Source organism: Malania oleifera, chromosome 11, assembly GCF_029873635.1.
Source record: "Malania oleifera isolate guangnan ecotype guangnan chromosome 11, ASM2987363v1, whole genome shotgun sequence".
Lineage (NCBI taxonomy): Eukaryota > Viridiplantae > Streptophyta > Magnoliopsida > Santalales > Ximeniaceae > Malania > Malania oleifera.
The window spans coordinates 45,189,559-45,209,038 of NC_080427.1; the positions used below are offsets into that span (position 1 = coordinate 45,189,559).

A 19,480-nucleotide genomic window follows, 5' to 3' on the forward strand; every position below is an offset into this window, starting at 1 on the left:
TCCGATTTCGACCTTGATGCAGCTAGTATTTCTCAAAACGCAAAACATGAAAATTGTAGAGCGTTTTCTTATCTTTTTACAACATCTTGAATCATCAGAATCGGAGGTCGGATGAGAGAGTTACGCATAGATTACGAAGTACCGTCGGTTTTTAGCTTCCAATAATCGCCCTGCAATAAAAAATACCAAAAATTCATAATTTACTCAATAAAACCCAAATGTTATAAACGAGACACAATGTTAATTTATTGAGATTAATTAGGCATTTAATTAAAATTATAATTCGTAATGCATGAATTAAAACACCTAATTATGCAATTTAAGCGCGTAATCACACCCCCCAACTAATGTTTTGCTAGTCCCTAGCAAATAACGTGAATGCAATCAATCTAGGGGAGAAGCACTAAAATTTCAATACTTATGAAAATTACATACCATGAAATATGCTTAATGAGTTTAGGAACACAGGACATAGATTGATCCAAGTTACTCTCAACTAGAAGATTTATACACCATTTAGTAAAACAACTAAGGTAATGGAATGTAACAAAGCTCACGTGTATAAGAGAGGATCAAAATTCCAAGATTGACCACCAGCAAACATTAACGGTTTCAAACACAATCAATTAGTTTGAGACAACCGCACGGTCTTACTCTAATTTAAAACCATTGTACTGGCGGCTTTCACACTAGTACACTTCAAAAAACATCCACTTTCTTGTTTAGTTATGACCCCGGTAGTAGGTCACGTTACTACAAGGTATCCATTTTTTTGATTAGTTAGGACCCCGGTAATAAGTAGCTCTTTCCACTACACAATTGTGCCCCTATTTTTATTCCCCTTTTTTGTTTTTTTTTTTCTTATTTTTGCAACTAATCCCTGACTTGTTTTTTGTTTTCATTTGCTTCCAACTTTTTTTTTTCTCTTTCTTTCTAAGCCATTAGGATATGATTCATTAGAGTCCCAAACAACTGAAGTGTATATCAACTAGAAATGGTCTAAGGTAGTCTTTCTAAGTCTTCTAACCTGTGTAGTGTGTGTAGCAAGACTTTCAACATCCTTCTCTTGGTTACAACTAAATGAAATGGATAAAGCTCTCTTTTGATTCAAACTTTTATTGCACTACATCCTATATGCTCCATATCCTCAAAAAGAAAAAAAAATAAAATTTGGGCATGTAACGTTCACAAATAAGGAATTCAGTATGCTCTGAGCTCAATACCAGTATTTCCCAAAAAGTGGGCCTAACCAACATGCAAACATCTATAAAATGCAAATATCACATTAAAACTTATCAGGTGGAAGCACATAGTATCACACAATATCACATACAAATGCTCTCCCCCCAACTAAAATGTAGCATTGTCCTCATTGATTGAAAAGAGAAGCAAAAGAATGATACTGAGGGAAGTAGAAGCGTACTTGGGCAGAGCGGTAAGGGAAAAGGAAAACTAAAACTAAAGGAAAATGTACCTGCTAATAAATTAAAATAAGACAAAATAAAACAAAATGAAAAACAAAGGAAAGAAAAACATCACAGTATGTTTGGTGGAGGTTCGGGAGGAATTTAATCTGATGGGTGCAGGTCTATAAATTGAATTGGCGCGTTTCCAAATTTGAGTCGCCACAATGAATCAATCTTGTTACCTACACAAAAGTTAGCCTCAATTAAATCAATGCTCTCTAAGGTACCAGACAAAACATGTGCAGGTTGATTTCCTTGTTTTAACAAGAAGGGATCTTTATTCAGTATATTGTCCAGGAAATTCAATTCTTTAAGAACCAGTCTCTGAGGAAAAAGTGTCGGAATAGTTACCTTCGGTTCTTTAGAAACATCAACATTAGAATTTTTACCTGGTTTCTTGAAATTTAAGCTCTCACCATTCTGCTCATCCTCTTTATTAGATGTACCATTCACTTTACCACTGCAGAGATTTGTTTCAGTATTGCACTCCTTGACATTTACTCTAGTCGGGAGAGACGGTTCCATGGCTGCCAATCTCTGAGAATAAGGTACCACAGGTTGGTACTCCTTATTAACTGACTTCTTCACTTCTGAGTTTGCTTCCTCCTATTTTTCTTTGACTTCATCTGTCTCAGTTGGAACTTTGGGTGTCTCATACCACTTTCTACCATGTACTGCTCTCAATGGCTGAGCTGCAATTGGCCTTTTGTCAATCCCAGTGTTCCACTGCCGAGCATAGTCAGCTAAATGATCTAGAAAATTCAATGCCTCATTAGGCTCCTTGTCGAAGAAATTTCTTGAACACACAGTACAGATGAACTGTTTCAAGTTAGGAGTCAATGCAGTGTAGAAGTAGTTGACCAGGCGCCATGATTCAAATCAATGGTAGAAACACATATTGACTAGATCTTTAAATTGCTCCCGCTTTCATGAAATTTCTCGCCAGCTCTTTGCTTGAATTGATTGATCTATTCCTACAAAAATTGAGTTTTTTGTGAGGGAGAAAATTTATGCAGAAATTCACATTCCATATCATTCCAACTAGAGACAGAATGAGGCATCAAAGAATTAAACCACATCTTCGCTTTATCCTTCAAAGATGCAGTAAATAAACGAAATCTAGTTAATTCATCAGTTCTAGTACTAGGAAAAATAATATTGCAAGTCAACTCAAACTCCGTCAAGTGTCGATAAGGACACTCGAATTCCATCCCGTAGAACTGAGGTATCAATGACGTCCTCCCACATTGAGTCATGAAATTAAGCGCACTATAAGATAAAACGGTATAAGATGATGCAGTGGTGCATGTAGGCTGCAAAAAATCCATAAGATTGTGTTGTGCAGGTGCAGCCATATTTTCTTCAAAACTCAATTTTTTTTCTTTTTTTTTTCATGAGAAAAATCAAAATAATGGAAAAAAACATTAGTTCGAAACTAAAACTTATATTCCCCGGCAACGGCACTAAAAACTTGACTCACTTAACACTAACATATACCAATAATGCTAAATGGCTTGAAAAACCATTAACATTAACAACTGTGGTCTCAATCGAAAGAGCATGGGACATAATATGTAAACTATATCCAACTAATTAGATTGATTTGGTATCAGAGTCACCGGAGGGGTACTAACATGTGAGTAGATCCTATAGAGGTGTAAGCCCCACTCAGAGTTGAGGGCCCTTTTGATTAGAGATTGGACCACAGTGGATGTGTACAATGGACTAGGGAGATCTTAGACTTGTAAGGATGGTTCAGCCTCCAACTATGTGAGGCACCTTTGATCAGACAAAATTGTGAGGTCAGTGGGTCAAAATGGATAATACCTTCCCTAGGTTGGTTGAGATGTGTTTAAGCATAATTGGGGCAATAGTTGGGGATATTTTAATGGTCCGAGGTGGATTTGGGGCAATAGATGGGAAGTGTTTCTTTCTCTACCCCAAATCCCCCCTGCCTAATTATTGCCCGTTTATAACCTGGCATGCCCTACCTACCAGAATATTTTTGTATTATATGAAAAAATGTGTCTAATGACCTTATGCCCGAAAGCAAAGAATGATAAAAAATGAAAAATATATATGTTTGAAAGATTGCAAGAATATGAACCTTCACTTTATATTAACTTGATTAACAACTTTCACTTAAAAAAAAAAAATCTAGTTTGCAAGGTGGATTTGGGATATCAGGGCACTACTTGGATCGGTATTCAGAGGCTGAATGAGAGTTGGGGCTTCAAATGATTCGGGATAGGATAGTAGTTTTGTCCTGAAATGGATTTAGGACAGTAGGTGAGGAGTGGGGGATGGTAGTGACTATCTCGCTCAAGATCTGCTCCATTCACATCCCTAGTTCTTTCTCAAAAGTATCATCATCTAGAGGATTTATATGATTGTTAATTGGTGATTTTGGCCAGCAGCTATTTTTGGTTCTATGGCCTCTGACCAAATGCTTCCTTGATTGTTCCTCCGAGTTCAAGCTTTAAGGAAAAATAAAATTTCTCCTTCATGCAAGTGGGATTTCAATCCTCAATTACTAGGGACCTCAATAGGTGGGCTGCCAAAAAAGTTCCAGCTTTGATGCTACTCCAAATTGTTACAGGCAGCATTATGATTTGCTACTAATTGAGCTGTGCACTCTCTCTTCCCTTATATTTGTTGTGCCTTGACCACACTTGTGCGCATCTGATAATCTGTGTATACCACAGCAGTTTTGATATTTTTATAATTTGTCATCTGATAGAGCTGATAGACTCTATGGAGGATGCAATTTCCATGAGTAGTTCTGCAATCCTATGTTCTTATACTTTGGCTTCTAAGTTCATTTTCTTACAAGTTACTTAAATATGATCTAGGTTATCAATGAAGGTGTTACTGTTCATGATTCTGAGGGCACAGAAATTGAATCACAGCTTCTTCCTCTAGCCAATGTTAGCCTGGGCATAAGAAACTTCTATGTCAAGGCATACTTGGGTAAAACCCCAAGTGAGACACCTAAGTATTGGATTGCATTTACGGCCACTGTACTACCCCTGGGTTTCAGCACATACACCATCTCAAGTGCCAAAAGACCAGGTTTACTCATATGATTACTTTTTCCCCCTAATTATGGAAATGATCTTTCCTTGTTGAACAAGAAAATACAAGAATGTAATCCCTTTCTTGAGGTGTCAATGTAATCTGTATGCACTTTCAATTGCAGGTGCTGGTTCAACCAGATCATCAGTATACACTTTGCGAAAAGGTGGAAAGTCCACTGTTGAAGTTGGTCAGGGAAATTTAAGGCTTACATTTTCTGCACATGAAGGGAAACTTGATTATGTTAATAGAAGAAGCTCGGTATGTAATATACCAATGACATCATTTGTATCCTTCAGTGCGCAGTCGTTGTTCCTGTTGTCGTTATTCTGTTATCATTCGGCTTTTTTTGGTTTGCCCCGGGCAGGGGGGGGGGGGGGGAGGGGAGGCGAGGGGGGATGTTTAACAGCCAAGAAATAAAAGGATGACAGAGAACACTGAAAATGCATAGATAAAAAAATGATAATAACAATTTCCTGTCTAGCTGACGCACTGTTCTGGTTTTGAAGGTCAATGAATCTGTCAAACTGTCCTACAGTTACTACAACGGAACTGATAAAAGTGATAAAGATCCTCAGGTGACACCTGTTAAATAATGTTCTTTTGTATTGGGAGTTTTTATTCTCTTTTTTTGTTATAAATATGCTTGAATTAATTTTTGACATAATAAACAAATTATCTCTTTCTATTTGTTTTCTTATGAAGTTTATGTTATTCGTTTGAAGGCATCTGGAGCATATATATTCCGTCCAAATGGTACACATCCCATAAAGTCTGACACCAAGGTGCATTATGCCTTCTGGATTTTTACATTCATCCCTTCTATATAATTAACTGTTATGGCAATTATCAATTAGAAAGGTGCTCTTGAAAATTGCAGGCTCCTTTGACTGTAATGCGTGGACCAGTTATTGATGAAGTCCATGAACAAATCAATCAGTGGATATATCAGGTGCTTTGCTCTGTCATAATGTTGTTGTTTGTGCATTTTTTTTCTTCATGAAACTCAAGTTCTTTTCTTTCAGCTCTAGAAACAATATAATGCTAAAGTGAAAATATATTGGTATCCAATGGATTGCATGCTTGATTTAATTTAGAAAGTTTTGAATGCAAAATTTTCGCAGACATAAGATTAGAGGGACAATCAGATTATTTAATAAACATGTTCTCTTACAGATTTGATTACGTGATTGGCTTAGAACAGATTATTCAGTTGCAATTTTGTCATTAGAGCTCCAGAAAGTTCAAAAGTTCTGCCTGAACTGTCTATGAGGCTGTAGAGCTAGGATTTCTCTTCCTCTTCCCCACCAACCATTTTTCATTGTGCATATTGCAATTGAGGATCTCAAATCTTACATCAAGGATCATATTTGAGTAGCTTTGTTTGTAAGAATATCATATAACTGTGCCATGTAGTTAGCCATTCCTTACTCATGACATGTGATAATGTTAACTTTACACATTTTTCTGCTACAACATTGACCACTTCCATTGGTTAAAGACTCCAAGTAATGATACTTTAGATTTTGGAGAAGATTATGAGACTTAAGCGATCAATAAAAGACAGACACACACTCACACACTCAAACATTAAGAGTAAATTAGAAATTTTATTATTATGGTGCCTGTTATTTAACATTGAATGCTTATGCAGGTCACCAGACTTTTCAAGGGAAAGGACCATGTTGAAGTTGAGTTTAGTGTAAGTTACTGCTGGCATTTTTATTTGGCTGTAGTACTTTCGGCGAATTTGTTCTTGGTTTGAAAACTTTACATGGTATTTCTTTTCTCTGTGTTTTTGTTTTTGTTTTGTTTTGTTTTTTTTTTTTTACAAAGGGGTTGAGGTTTTGAGGGTGGAAACTGTAAAATGGAGGCTCCAGCTTTTCGCTAAATTTCATGAGCTGATAATTTTTTATTATGTTGGTTTATATGCATTATTAAATTACTAAAAATCAGGTGGGGCCCATTCCCATTGACGATGGAATTGGGAAAGAAGTTGTTACTCAAATCACGACTACAATGGAAACCAATAAAACATTCTACACTGATTCTAATGGACGTGATTTTATCAAGAGGGTATGTTTCATCCATTTTGTACAGTACAAATTTTGTTAGTTTAGATGCTGTCTTGTTGCAGATTATTGTTGCTCACTGGGAATGTTATACAGTTCTTTAATTACTAGAAGCTGGTATCAGTGTTTTTCATTTGAATATCTATAAGCCATAAATGGAACCAGTTGCCCTCAGCACATTGCATGTAGAGAAACAATTTGAATTGAGGTTCCATTTTCAGTTAACTCTTGAGGATGATAATCTAAAATTTTACTTGATTTGCAGGTTCGTGATTATAGGACAGACTGGGAACTACAAGTGGACCAACCTGTTGCTGGAAATTATTATCCAGTATGTATATTTTTTAAGAAAAGTTATTGCACAATACTTGTATGACTTTTGGGCTTCTGATTTTATTGTGGGAAATTTTGTATGGAGGATGTCTGTTCTACTAGTTAATATTATTTGCTCGCCATTGCTTCTAAGAAATCAGTTGATATATCAAAAGCTAAATAGTTTCTTTTAAGTATTAATTTATACTGGCATTTTTTCTCGTTTAAAAACACAATAAACATGTTATGCAGAGGTATTTTATTGTTTTAAATTCTATTGCTTGCTTTGACCTGTGTATATTTTTTTAAAAAGATTTTAGGCCCTCAGTTGCTGAGTCACTTAGTTCAGTTTCTCCTTTTGTTTCATATCTAATTTTTCACACCTCTTCAGATTAATCTTGGAATGTATATGGAAGATAATAAGACAGAATTTTCAGTTTTGGTGGATCGATCTGTGGGAGGATCCAGTATAGTTGATGGACAATTTGAGCTGATGCTCCACAGGTATGTTGCCCCTTTCAATATATTTATTTCTTTATGAATTGTGTATTCACCTATAATATTCATGACGACAAACTTCATCATGCATTATCAGAATGATAGCAGATATTCTTCTTTTGATGCAGGAGACTGCTATATGATGATTCTAGAGGTGTCGCAGAGGCTCTAAATGAAACAGACTGTATCCTAAATGAATGCAGAGGACTGACTGTAAGCCCATCTTACCCAACTCACTTTACACTAATGAGCTTCCTTCATCGGGGTTCTTTCTCCAGCTGATGATGTAGCTTAGATGTTTTGCAATTCGTTAATTTAGTCGTAGTCTGTTCAGAAATCTTTATTGTTGGAAGTTAATTCTAGCCTCCAGTGTAAGGGTGTTAGACATTGTATTCATTTTTTGTCTCCAATTGATGGCCCTAAAGTTCTGCAGTTTGTCTTTCGGCTCAAATTAAGACCCCAATGGTGTGAGAGCCTTTCACACTGGGTGCCTCGCACATTGACTACCTCATAATCTTGTCAATGTGAATGACCGCTGTTAATGGTTTTTAGCATTACTTGTTGCTTTAATTAACTTTTAGTTAATTTTTGCAGGTCCAAGGGAAATTTTATTTTAGGATTGGCCCTCCAGGAGAGGGTGCCAAGTGGAGACGTTCATTTGGACAGGAAATATATTCTCCATTTCTTTTAGCTTTCACCGAGCAGGTGAAATGAAAAATAATATAGAAGTATATTTCTTAATCTCATGGACCATTTGGTTGAATAAGTTTGCATTTTTGTAGGATGGAGATGACTGGACAAGTTCTCATGTACCAACATTTTCGGCCATTGACAACTCCTATAGTTTACCTGATAACATTGCCATTATTACTCTCCAGGTACTTCGATTCATTCTTACAAATTTGACATTAGAAATAATAGTATTCTTACTTTCTCCAGTGAGTAAGAAAAACTGTGAAAGTACAGTTCCTGGAGTTTTTAGCCTTAATTTTAAGCTCTTGATTCTCCCTTTGTTTTCTTTCCATGGTTAAAATCTCTCCCCCTCTAAAAATTTGCAGGAGCTTGATGATGGAAAAGTTCTCCTTCGGTTGGCACACTTATATGAGGTTTTAACATCTCTTTTTTATGTAATATCTGAATTTTGACTACCCACTTGATATGCCAGCACCATACCTCAATTTGTTTGATAGATATGCTATTAAATAACTTAAGGTGATCCTCTGAAACGGTGTCCTAGCTTTCCATTTAAATTTCAAGTTTGTAAATTGTGTTGTTACTTCATCCATATTGTTGATATTAATTCACCTCAAATGCTTTTGTTCTTTGAAGGGGATTGTTTTTTATTTTTCCTCTCAAAACTGAGGTGGGGGTTCTAACTTTAGTATAGGGCTTCCATGTCATGAAACACGGGATCTTACTTCTTCTGATTTTCTTTTTTCATAGAATTCCTGCTTGTCATTCACTTCTTTGCTTTTAATGTGCAGTTCAGTGGATAATTGGCCTCCTTTTTTTAGTCAGTTAGGTTCTATTCCTGAGCTGTTTTGTTTTGTTTTTGCCCCCCTTTTCTTTTATTGTTTTGACAGAGCTCCTATTGTGTAGCATTATGAGCCTAGATCCAATGTTTTTTTGACAAAAGGCTGACTTTATCTTGTTAAATTTTTTTCTCATATTATATATATATATTATGACACAAAGGCTCATTTTTTATCATTTAACTGCTGAACTTATATTTTTTATCATTTAATAGCCCTGAATTTGTCTGAAGAAATGGTCCCCATGCATAAATTGGTGGAAAATGATTCATATAGCTGATCCCACCTAGTGGGACTTAAGGGTATTCATATAGCCACTCTATCTAGTGGGACTTAAGGCTTAGTTTTGTTGTTATTGTTGTAACTGCCGAACTTATATGTAGATGCACTTTGCATGGAAAGGAGCTAACAACAATTACAGGCTGACCCCCCTAAAACTACTGTCTTGAGAAATCATATGAAATTCATTCCTTATAATCCTACAGTTGCTTCGAAAGCACTACTTTCTGATAGATATGAGATGGGAGCAGCAGGGATGTATGGCCTCACCAATATATGAAAGATCCTCCTTTCTATTCTTTTTCTGTGTAGAAATTGTCCAATCGTCAGCTTTTAGTTTTCCATGCTTTTGCTCCACCTTGACTTTGTTGAAATTTTGCAAAAGGTTGGAGAGGACAAGGACCTTTCTGTAATGACAAAAGTTGAACTGAAAAAGCTCTTCCCTGGCAAGAAGGTAGAGGCAATTGGATGACGACACAAATTTGCACATTCGTAACAATTACTCTCTCTTACATTCTTCTTTCTTGCTCACTTCAGATTAGCAAAGTGACAGAGATGAGCTTATCTGCCAACCAAGAAAGGGCTGAAATGGAAAAAAAGAGGCTTGTTTGGAATGTGAAGGGCTCCCATGGAGGGCCTGAGGTGATGAGGGGAAGACCTGTTGATCCTACAGAACTGGTTGTGGAACTTGCTCCAATGGAAATTCGCACCTTGATTATCGTCCTTGATCATACCGTCCACCAGCATGGGATGGCTGATGTCTTGGGGCAGGAGCTTCAGGACATCCTTGTAGATTTGATAAGGCACTGAGCTCCTTCTGCTGCATTTTTTTTTTTCCGGGCTTTAATCCAGTTGCACTTGAAACTCTTATGAGAGAATTGTTTGTAGCTGGTTATTGCCATTTGATTTATCCATCACAGACAAGCGTCCGCTTAAATGCGATGAACCGTTGTGTGCAGTACGTAGTTGTCAATTTTCATTATCAGTATTGGTTCGTGTCGAAATTTCCTTTGTATTTTTATGATTTTGATGCATTTTTTTCAATCAGTCATACTTATGAAGCATGTTTTTAAATTCAAATATGCATGTGCAAAACTCTACAAAAATATGAGGAATACCAGAAAGTAAACTTTAAATCTCCCTTAAGGAGGTTAATTTGGCATTTACTCCCTTCAAGTTAAAAATGAAAATCAAAATTCTCCTTTGAAGTCAAATCTATTTGTTGATTAACATTAATGAAGTGTTTTGCCATGCACTGAATCAATGAGCGTTAAAACCCTTACGTTATATTTTTCTTCATTTAACTCCTATCATATGTTTTTGGCTGGCAATATTTTTAGCATTAGATAACATCTTCCCTGTTTGATTATTTTTTCACTAATGGAACTTCCAAGAGGAACTCCAGAACTTCCAAGAGGAACTCCAGATAGGCTCATCTCAAATGAGCTAAGGACTTGGCTTGGTGGATTTGCTCATAGCCTCATATTGCAGGGTGTAGGAATCTCGAGTATCTTCAAATATCTTGGAGTAATTTAGGGAAGTATATATTGTATATTATTGAAACAGATTTGTTTAGGAGATTATTTCCATATTTAGATCTCCTGATTGTATTATAAATATTGTAAATTGGTCTATACAAAATTATTCAAGAAATATAGAAATTCCATTCTATTTTCATGGTATTAGAGTTAGGAGATTAAACCTAACTATCAATGGTGGAAATCGCCAGCCAAAGTAGAGGTTCGATGACTTCTGAATCTCACGAGGTCCCCCAACAGAGTTCCACAAGGTTCAAGAACTCCATGGATTCCTCTTCATTACCAAGGCCCTCGTCGTCTTCTACCGGACGCCACCATAATGGGTGAGACAACCGTCGTTACTTGTTGGGATCAGACAACTATTCCAATCGCAATCGTAGCTGTAGTCCCATCAATGGCTATAGAGCCCATCACTAGGATTTAGACCGCCGTCATCGTCGTTTAGACTCCTACGACTGACCAGATTTCAGAACAAGCCCTAGAAGGTGCGGTGATGGCGACCATTGCAAGAACAAGAGCCGTGCGTATCTTGATCGCGATTTTAGGGGTAGGCATTGCGACTATTTGGAGTTGGACGAGGAGTTGAAGGGCTTGAGCTTCGAGGAGTACCGGAGACTCGAGCTCTAGAAGCTCAAGAAGATGTTGAAGAGGTGTATTTGGAACTTTACACGGAGGAACAAGAATGAGGAGGAGACAGAGCTGGAAGCAGAGACAATTGAAAAAGAAGAGGAAAGATTGGAGCAAGACCTTGACGTTTTTGGTTCCAACATAGAGATTGGGATTGATGAGAAAATGTTCAGACAGTTGGCAGACCAAACCTCGTTTAGTTATTATAGAGCTTTGTCTTCCACAAATATTTCTTTGGGTTCTTTAGCCTAAAGAGGTAATTTTTTACATGCCTTGAATATAACCTCTAAATCCAAAACTCCTTAGATTATTGATTTTGGTGCTTCTGACCATATGACCGATGTCTATCATCTTTCCTCATCATATTCATCCTGTGTTGGAAATTTGAAAGTTAAAATTGCAGATGGATCACTCTCGTCTGTCACAGGCAAAGGGAATATCCGACTCTCTGACTCCATCACACTAGAGTTTATTCTTCATGTTCCTAATTTATCCTACAACTTACTATCCATTAGCTAATTAACTAAAAATTCCAATTGTTCTGTTAAATTTCTTTCATCTTATTGTGTTTTTCAGGACCTATCATTGGGGAAGACGATTGACGGTGCTAAGGAATATGAGAGACTCTACTACTTTGAGGAGGTTAATGTGAGTGAACAATGTAAAACTACTATTTGTGATTCTGCATTTGTTTCTAGTGATAGTGAAATTTTGTTATGACATTTTAGGATGGGTCATCCAAAATTTCAATATCTAAGACATTTATTTTCTTCCATTTTTTCAAATAAAACGTCTTCTGAATTTCAGTGTGAGATTTGTGAACTTGCAAAACACGAGCGTAATCCCTTTTCAAAATCTACATACAAACCATCCAAACTCTTTACTATGATTCTCAGTGATTTATGGGGGATCTCATGCTCTCTTAATCGCACTCACACGAGATGATTTGTTACTTTTATTGATGATCATACTCGTATTTGTTGGGTTTACTTATTGAAAGATAAAACTGAAGCCCATTCTATTTTCTCCAGTTTCCACTCCATGATTCAAACTCAATTCCAAACTCACGTTCAAATTTTACATACTGATAATAGTACGAAATATTTCAATGATATCTTGGGACATTATCTTCAAGAAAATGGAATTGTTCATCAAAGTTCCTGTGTGGATATCCCTCAATAAAATGGGGTTGCTGAATGTAAAAATAAGCATATTCTTGAAGTAGTTCAGGCATTGATATTCACTACAAATATGAAAAAATATTTTTGGGGCGATGCCGTTTTAATAGCTACACATCTTATTAATCGAATACCTAGTCGAGTTCTTTCTTTTGCCACTCCTCTCCAGAAACTCCAAGAATGATTTCCCAACACTTGACTCCACTCCAATCTCTCTCTGAAAATCTTTGGATGTACTGCATTTGTTCATGTTCATGCTTAATTGGAACCTCATGCCATTAAGTGTGTTTTTAACTGATTACTCTCCTACTCAGAAAGGTTACAAATGTTATGATCTTGTAACAAAATAATTTGTTTGTTAGTCTTGATGTCACGTTCTTTGAAATCACTCTTTACTTCCTAAAGCCCTCTCTTTAGAGGGAGGGGGGGGGGGGGAGGAAATGGAGTGAAGATCGGTTCTTTGATTTCTATGTTGATGAATTTGTGCCATACACCGAGTCTACCATTGCATCATTTCTTGAGTTTACCATTGCATCATTTCCTGACTTGTTATGTATTAAAGATCACTTAACCTCAGGGGGAGATGCAGAAAAACAAAATAACACAAAAATACTTGTTTACTCAAGAAAGTCAAACACAAAAAACAGGGAGAATCTCGTACCTAAGGCACCAAGAGAGTTGGAATCGGTGATAGCTCTGAGCAACCATGAATCCACGCCCAATTCCGATAAGGTAATAGATGGTCATGAGCTCCCTTCTGATAAGCTTGTACCCGATGACATCAATTTACCCATTGCATTCAGAAAACAAACTAGGTCATGTACTCAATATCCCTGGTCAAAATACATGTCTTATAAAAGCTTATCTACAGAATATCGTGTTTTTACTTCTAACCTTGATAGGATAAAAATTCCAAAGAATATTCAGGAAACCTTGGAGATTCCTAAATGGAGGGAAACTTTCATAGAAGAAATGTGGGTACTGGAAGGAATGAAACTTGGGATGTTATGAATTTGCTGAGAGGGAAGAAGCTAGTTGGTTAAATGGGTCTTCACAGTGAAATATAGAGCTGATGAGACAGTTAAACGATATAAAGTCAGACTCGTTGCAAAAGGGTTTACACATACCTATGACATTGAATACACAGAGACATTTGCACCAGTGGCAAAATTGAATACAGTTCGGGTCTTCCTGTCCTTGGCAGCTAACTTAGATTGCCCACTACAACAACTCGACATTAAGAATGTAATTCTAAATGGCGAGTTAGAAGAAGAAGTTTACATGACGATACCACTAGGTTTCAGTAAGAAAGAAGAAGAAAACGGAGTATGTAAACTCAAGAATTCCTTGTATGGACTCAAGCAATCTCCCAAAGTATGGTTCGACAGATCTGCGAAAGTGATAAAGAATCAAGGATATCGACAAGGGCAATCAGATTGCACTATGTTCTTCCAACAGTCTGAAAGTGGTAAGAAAACAATTCTGATAGTGTATGTTGATGATATAATCCTAATTGGAGATGATACGGTGGAGATGGAAAGATTAAAGAAAGTCCTAGCTGCTGAGTTTGAAGTTAAAGACCTGAGACAAATGTAGTACTTCTTGGGAATGGAAGTTGTTGGATCAAAAAAGGATATCAGTGTCTCTCAGCGAAAGTATATCCTTGATCTCCTAACTGAAACTGGCATGCTTGAATGCAAATCTAGTAAAACCTCGATTGAAGCAGTAAAGAGGGTTGAAGATTGCAGAATACTAGTTGAAAAGGAGAGGTATTAGAGATTGGTTGGTAAACTAATTTACCTATCGCATACCAGACTCGACATTGCATTTGCGGTAAGTGTGGTAAGTCAACACATGCATTCACCAAAAAAGACTCACCTAGATGCTATGTACAAGATCCTTAGGTACCTTAAAGGTTCTTCGGGCAAAGGACTCTTCTTCAAGAAATGTGAAAGCAAGGAAGTAGAAATTTTCACAAATGCGGATTGGGCAGAATCAGTGGAAGATAGAAGGTCTACCACCGGATATTGCACCTTTATATGGGGAAATTTGGTAACTTGGAGGAGCAAAAAATAGAAGGTAGTGGCTTGAAGCAGTGCTGAAGATGAATTCAGGGTAGTTGCACAAGGGAAATGTGAAGGACTATGGTTACAAAAACTCTTGGAAGAATTACATATCTCGGTGAAATTCCCTATCAAACTCTATTGTGACAACAAAGCAACTATCAATATCTGTCTCAATCCAGTTCAACATGACAAGACTAAGCATGTAGAAGTGGACCGACATTTTATCAAAGAGAAGGTTGAAGAAGGAACCATCTGTTTGACTTATGTACCTACTAAGGAACAAACTGCAAACATCTTTACTAAAAGGTTAGCTCGCTAGAGCTTTGATGATTTCATTTGTAAGTTCGATATGATCAATATCTATGATCCAACTTGAGAGGGAGTGTAGAAATCCCCAGTATCTTTGAATATCTTGGAGTAATTTAGGGAAGTATATCTTGTATATTATTGAGAGAGATTTGTTAAGGAGATTATTTCCATATTTAGATCTTCTGATTGTATTATAAATATTGTAAATTGGTTTGTACAAAATTATTCAAGAAATACAGAAATTCCATTATGTTTGCATAGGGGTTTTTATTTCAGTTCAACTGTTCAACGCTTTTGCAGTTGTACATTGGCTTGAAGAAGTTTGTAAACACTACACACACACACACACACACACACACACACACACACACGGATGCTAAATACCAGCATCAACATCGAAACATTTGATATAAATAATTATCCAAACATTTTTAAGAAATAATATTTTGTCGATGTTGACATTTAACTAGGACGAATATGCATTTATTGGTATTGATTGATGTTTTTATTGATATTTGAATGGTATATTATGGGTGATATTATTATATCAACTTACAGTCAAAATAAAAATAATACCACTATATGGTATGTAAGAACAAAATAAAATTGAATTTATCACTTGTTTTTTATATAGCGCCCCGAACCCAGTGGGGCGCGGAGTGCTAATATTCTATAAATAAACCTATAATACTCTAATACCACCATATCAACATCCATAATTAATATAAACATACAGCCAACGAAAGCAAAATATACTTATACAACCATACATACCTGAGTTCTACTCTCTAACCAGTCTTACCAAAATTTTCCCAAATCATTATACAACCCAAAATGTTCGAAACAACTAAACATAAAAAAATAGTATCCTACCAAGCCCACTCTCGGCTAGATCATCTAGGTCCCACCCCGGAGCTCCTAGACTTGGTTTCCTGTAGGTCCTGAAAAATTGATATATTTACTGGGATGAGACACTTCTCAGTAAAGTAGAATAAATTATTATCATTGTGTGACTAGCATGAGTTTCAGTGAAATTAGACATAACTCACACCTACACTTTGGGAAATACACATTTTCTTCATAATATAACTAACTCGGTAAATAATATCATTTATATAAATTTACATATATGCATAGAAGAAACTCTCTTTTGGACATACAACATCATCATGTATAGACCCCCATGATCGGGTTGTATGGTCCGAAGACTGGACCTAGCCCTAGTTGGCCTACCACCAGGTTAAGTCAAACCTCATGTCTGCAAGTTCGATTTGCCTACCCAGCCTGGTCTAGACTCCAAGGGGTACACAACCCTTCCGTGGCCAAATCGACTTTTCAATGCCAACACTTTTATCTAGAATAGTATGGTTGCACCATCTCAAATATTAGCTACGGTACCGTGCTCTCATCACATCTGGTCCTTAGGGTTCTTACACCATATAATGCAATTTAAGTAATAAAATAGTAATAAATTCTCATTTTCGTAATTCAGTATAAAACCTGCCATATACACATTTTCATATAAAACCTATCATATCAAAACCTGACATTCAGCCGTCATATCAAACTCGGCACTCAGCCGTCATATCAAATTTGGCACTCAATTGTCATGTCATATCAAATCCGGCACTCAGCCGTCATATCAAACCCGACACTTAATCGTCATATCAAACCTGACACTTAGCCGTCATATCACATTTCACAAATTCCACCACATTTGTAGTATTTCCATCAAATAGTCCAAATCATAATTTTACGATATAATATCATAAACATACTCAAATTCACTTATGCAGTAAAATATGAATAAATCTCATGCCACACAATTTTTACCCTGATAATCCGTAATATACTAAATTGCCTATGAAAATAGATTTTTCATTAAAAATTAGGTCTGATCATCTCCACAATTTTACTTAACCAAAACTATATTTTTAGGAAATAGAAATGATCAACCAACACATTTTAGGTTTTCCCCCAAACACGTATAATAATTAAAACCATCCCTTTCATATGCCTAAATCAACCAGAAAATCATATATAATAACCTATACGAGTTCATTTACTCGAATTTAATAGGTTCAAATGCAATAAAAGTTGACATAACTTATTCCCCTTACCTATTCTTGAAAACTGCCTAAAACGATCGGAAACAAACCCTATCTTTCACGATCCTACCATGGGAAAACAATCCGGCAATCCGAGAAGGAAGCTACTGCAAGCTGAAAGGGAGATAGAGACAATCGAAGGCCGTGCTAGAGTCCCGGGAAGCCGTAGGAGAGAAAGAGACGTGCAGGAGAGAGAGAGAGACACGAAGCCCTAATTTTAGAGAGAGAGAGGATTGAGATGAAATGAAAGAAAGACGTAAGATTCTAACTTATAAGCCCTTGCCCCGTAGAAAACCGTCAATGATTTTTTTGCACTTTACAAAACCGTCGACGGTTTGGCTAATAACTGCTCTCGGTAGTTTTTACCGTCGACGGTTTTCTAAGATTCCTCAAAACCGTCGACGGTTTTGGTATTGCCAAACCGATTTTCTCTCATTCTCTTTTCTTTCTCTTTTCTTTCTCTTTTATTTATTTATTTATTTCTTTTCTTTTCTTAGTTCGAGTTCCTACATTTTATCTGTTAAATGTTTATTCATTTTTTATTGGCATTTATTTTTAGTCCAATCTATTTCATGAACCCAAATGTGATGATAGGAACAATGGTAGCTTATACCAATCATAATTTCAATCTTAATAAAACTAGCGGCAAGATTTCGAAATCGAAAAGTTGTCATTTAAGCTATTCTTGGTGAAAGTGGAAGTGTTTGTTTGTTTTATTTTTATTTTTATTCTTTTAAAGATATAGACAAGAAGAATATGTTAGTACAATTAAAAATACAAAAGAAGGTGGTTGAAGAACCTTAAAATTCAAAAACTAGATGAAATTAGCACAAAAGTGATGTAACTTTCTCACTCCAATATAACTAACCCTCACATCTAACATGACATTGTGAACAACAAAATCCACAACCAAGGGAGATTTCTAAAAAAAATAAGGATTTTTTTTTTGGCTCTTCAAATGTAATATACAATAGAAACCAACTTAGTTTGCAAATAACTTCAGAAGGATTACAATCCAAAGAAGAAAGTCAAATCTAGTTAGCTTCCTATTAAAAAGGTCTCTTTTTGTTGTTTAGATAAATGGCCATGGTTATACAATAACCAAGAAAAGAAAAAAAGATGGTCTACAAAGGCTTTCATAGTAGATTAGACATAAAAGAGAAATCAAATATTATTACTCTAAGCAAACAATTTTTTTAAGAGAGTTAAACTATTGAGGATATCAAGCAAGCATAGAAAGAGTGAGTGGGAACGTGAGCAACAACCATAATAATGAGAAAATGAGCAATAATCAATCATATTTCTACAAAAATCATAATAATAGAGATTGCCCTTTGTAAAACTGTCCATTTCGAAAAGAGGGAGTAAAGTAGCTATAAGTTGCATATCTACCTTCTAGAATTCTTTTCCATGTCAGAGAATAATTATGAAGGTTTGATAGCTCATAAATTTTTTCCTCTCAACTTTTAAGATAAAATAAAATAAAAAACTCTAAAGAAGAATCTTAAAAGATTAATTATACAAAAAAAAAAAAAAAAATTATGTTGTAACTTCATTTTGCTATAATATGAGTTGAATACCAAAACATCCCTTTGTCAGAGGTTTGTAAAACCCTTTTCTAACTTTGCGGCCTCCAAAGTTTTAATAATTGTCTTTCTAGTGGATGAATTTTAAACTTTGTTCTAGAAATAAGATCAAAAGCAAGAAAGGTACAAGAGCACCGATATCCTTGAATGCTCATAACAACTTACCATATTAATTAAAGAGTTTTCTAGGAAATGAGAGATGGTTATGAATCCAATTATGAATCTTGTCGGTAGTTAGCCAACCACAATCATGCCTAAGATGTAACGACCTGAAAATTATACTGCTATAAATATGATAATACACTGATACCATAAATATACTGACCCGGACTTGAAGTGGGATAATGGGTATACTTATCCATAAGCCAGTCTATGAATCAAACAACGGAACATAATATGCATAAAATCTCAGATACAATACCAGAGTTCTAAAACCATCAATCATCACATAAGTATCTCCCCTTAAACATAAATTACAACTCATGGTGTACAAAACATCACTATACACATATCAGTACTCACAGAAACTTACTTTTAACAAAACTATCTAGATCTCGCCCCGAAGCACTCTAGACTTGATTTCTCGTATTTCCTGAAATGTTAAAATTCTTGGGGTGAGATACATCTCAGTAAGAAAGAATAGATTATCATCAGTATGTGACAACATGAGTTCTAGTGTATCATAAACATATCTTGTAAATAATTAACTTAATTGGTAAGTCATGTAAATCTGTACTCATACATATATAAGTCTGGTAAATACATACTTTTCAACATAAGCATACTTTATTATAATAAGTTTCTTTGTATATGTAAATCATATGATATAGCTGT

At 35.8% G+C, this 19,480-nt stretch overlaps 1 protein-coding gene across 1 annotated transcript in view; it reads left to right on the plus strand.

The window, feature by feature from the left end:
• Positions 1 to 10,192, plus strand: part of LOC131167724 (probable alpha-mannosidase At5g13980) — a 31,978-nt gene extending 21,786 nt beyond the window's left edge. The window contains exons 15-29 of the mRNA XM_058126584.1: positions 4,319 to 4,538; positions 4,666 to 4,802; positions 5,051 to 5,119; positions 5,267 to 5,326; positions 5,422 to 5,493; positions 6,196 to 6,243; positions 6,498 to 6,617; positions 6,879 to 6,944; positions 7,317 to 7,429; positions 7,552 to 7,636; positions 8,018 to 8,128; positions 8,206 to 8,301; positions 8,482 to 8,529; positions 9,620 to 9,688; positions 9,772 to 10,192. Coding sequence (XP_057982567.1) covers positions 4,319 to 4,538; positions 4,666 to 4,802; positions 5,051 to 5,119; positions 5,267 to 5,326; positions 5,422 to 5,493; positions 6,196 to 6,243; positions 6,498 to 6,617; positions 6,879 to 6,944; positions 7,317 to 7,429; positions 7,552 to 7,636; positions 8,018 to 8,128; positions 8,206 to 8,301; positions 8,482 to 8,529; positions 9,620 to 9,688; positions 9,772 to 10,044 — 1,587 coding nt within the window. The 3' untranslated portion in view covers positions 10,045 to 10,192. The remainder of the gene's footprint in view (positions 1 to 4,318; positions 4,539 to 4,665; positions 4,803 to 5,050; positions 5,120 to 5,266; positions 5,327 to 5,421; positions 5,494 to 6,195; positions 6,244 to 6,497; positions 6,618 to 6,878; positions 6,945 to 7,316; positions 7,430 to 7,551; positions 7,637 to 8,017; positions 8,129 to 8,205; positions 8,302 to 8,481; positions 8,530 to 9,619; positions 9,689 to 9,771) is intronic.
• The last annotated feature ends 9,288 nt before the right edge of the window (positions 10,193 to 19,480 follow it).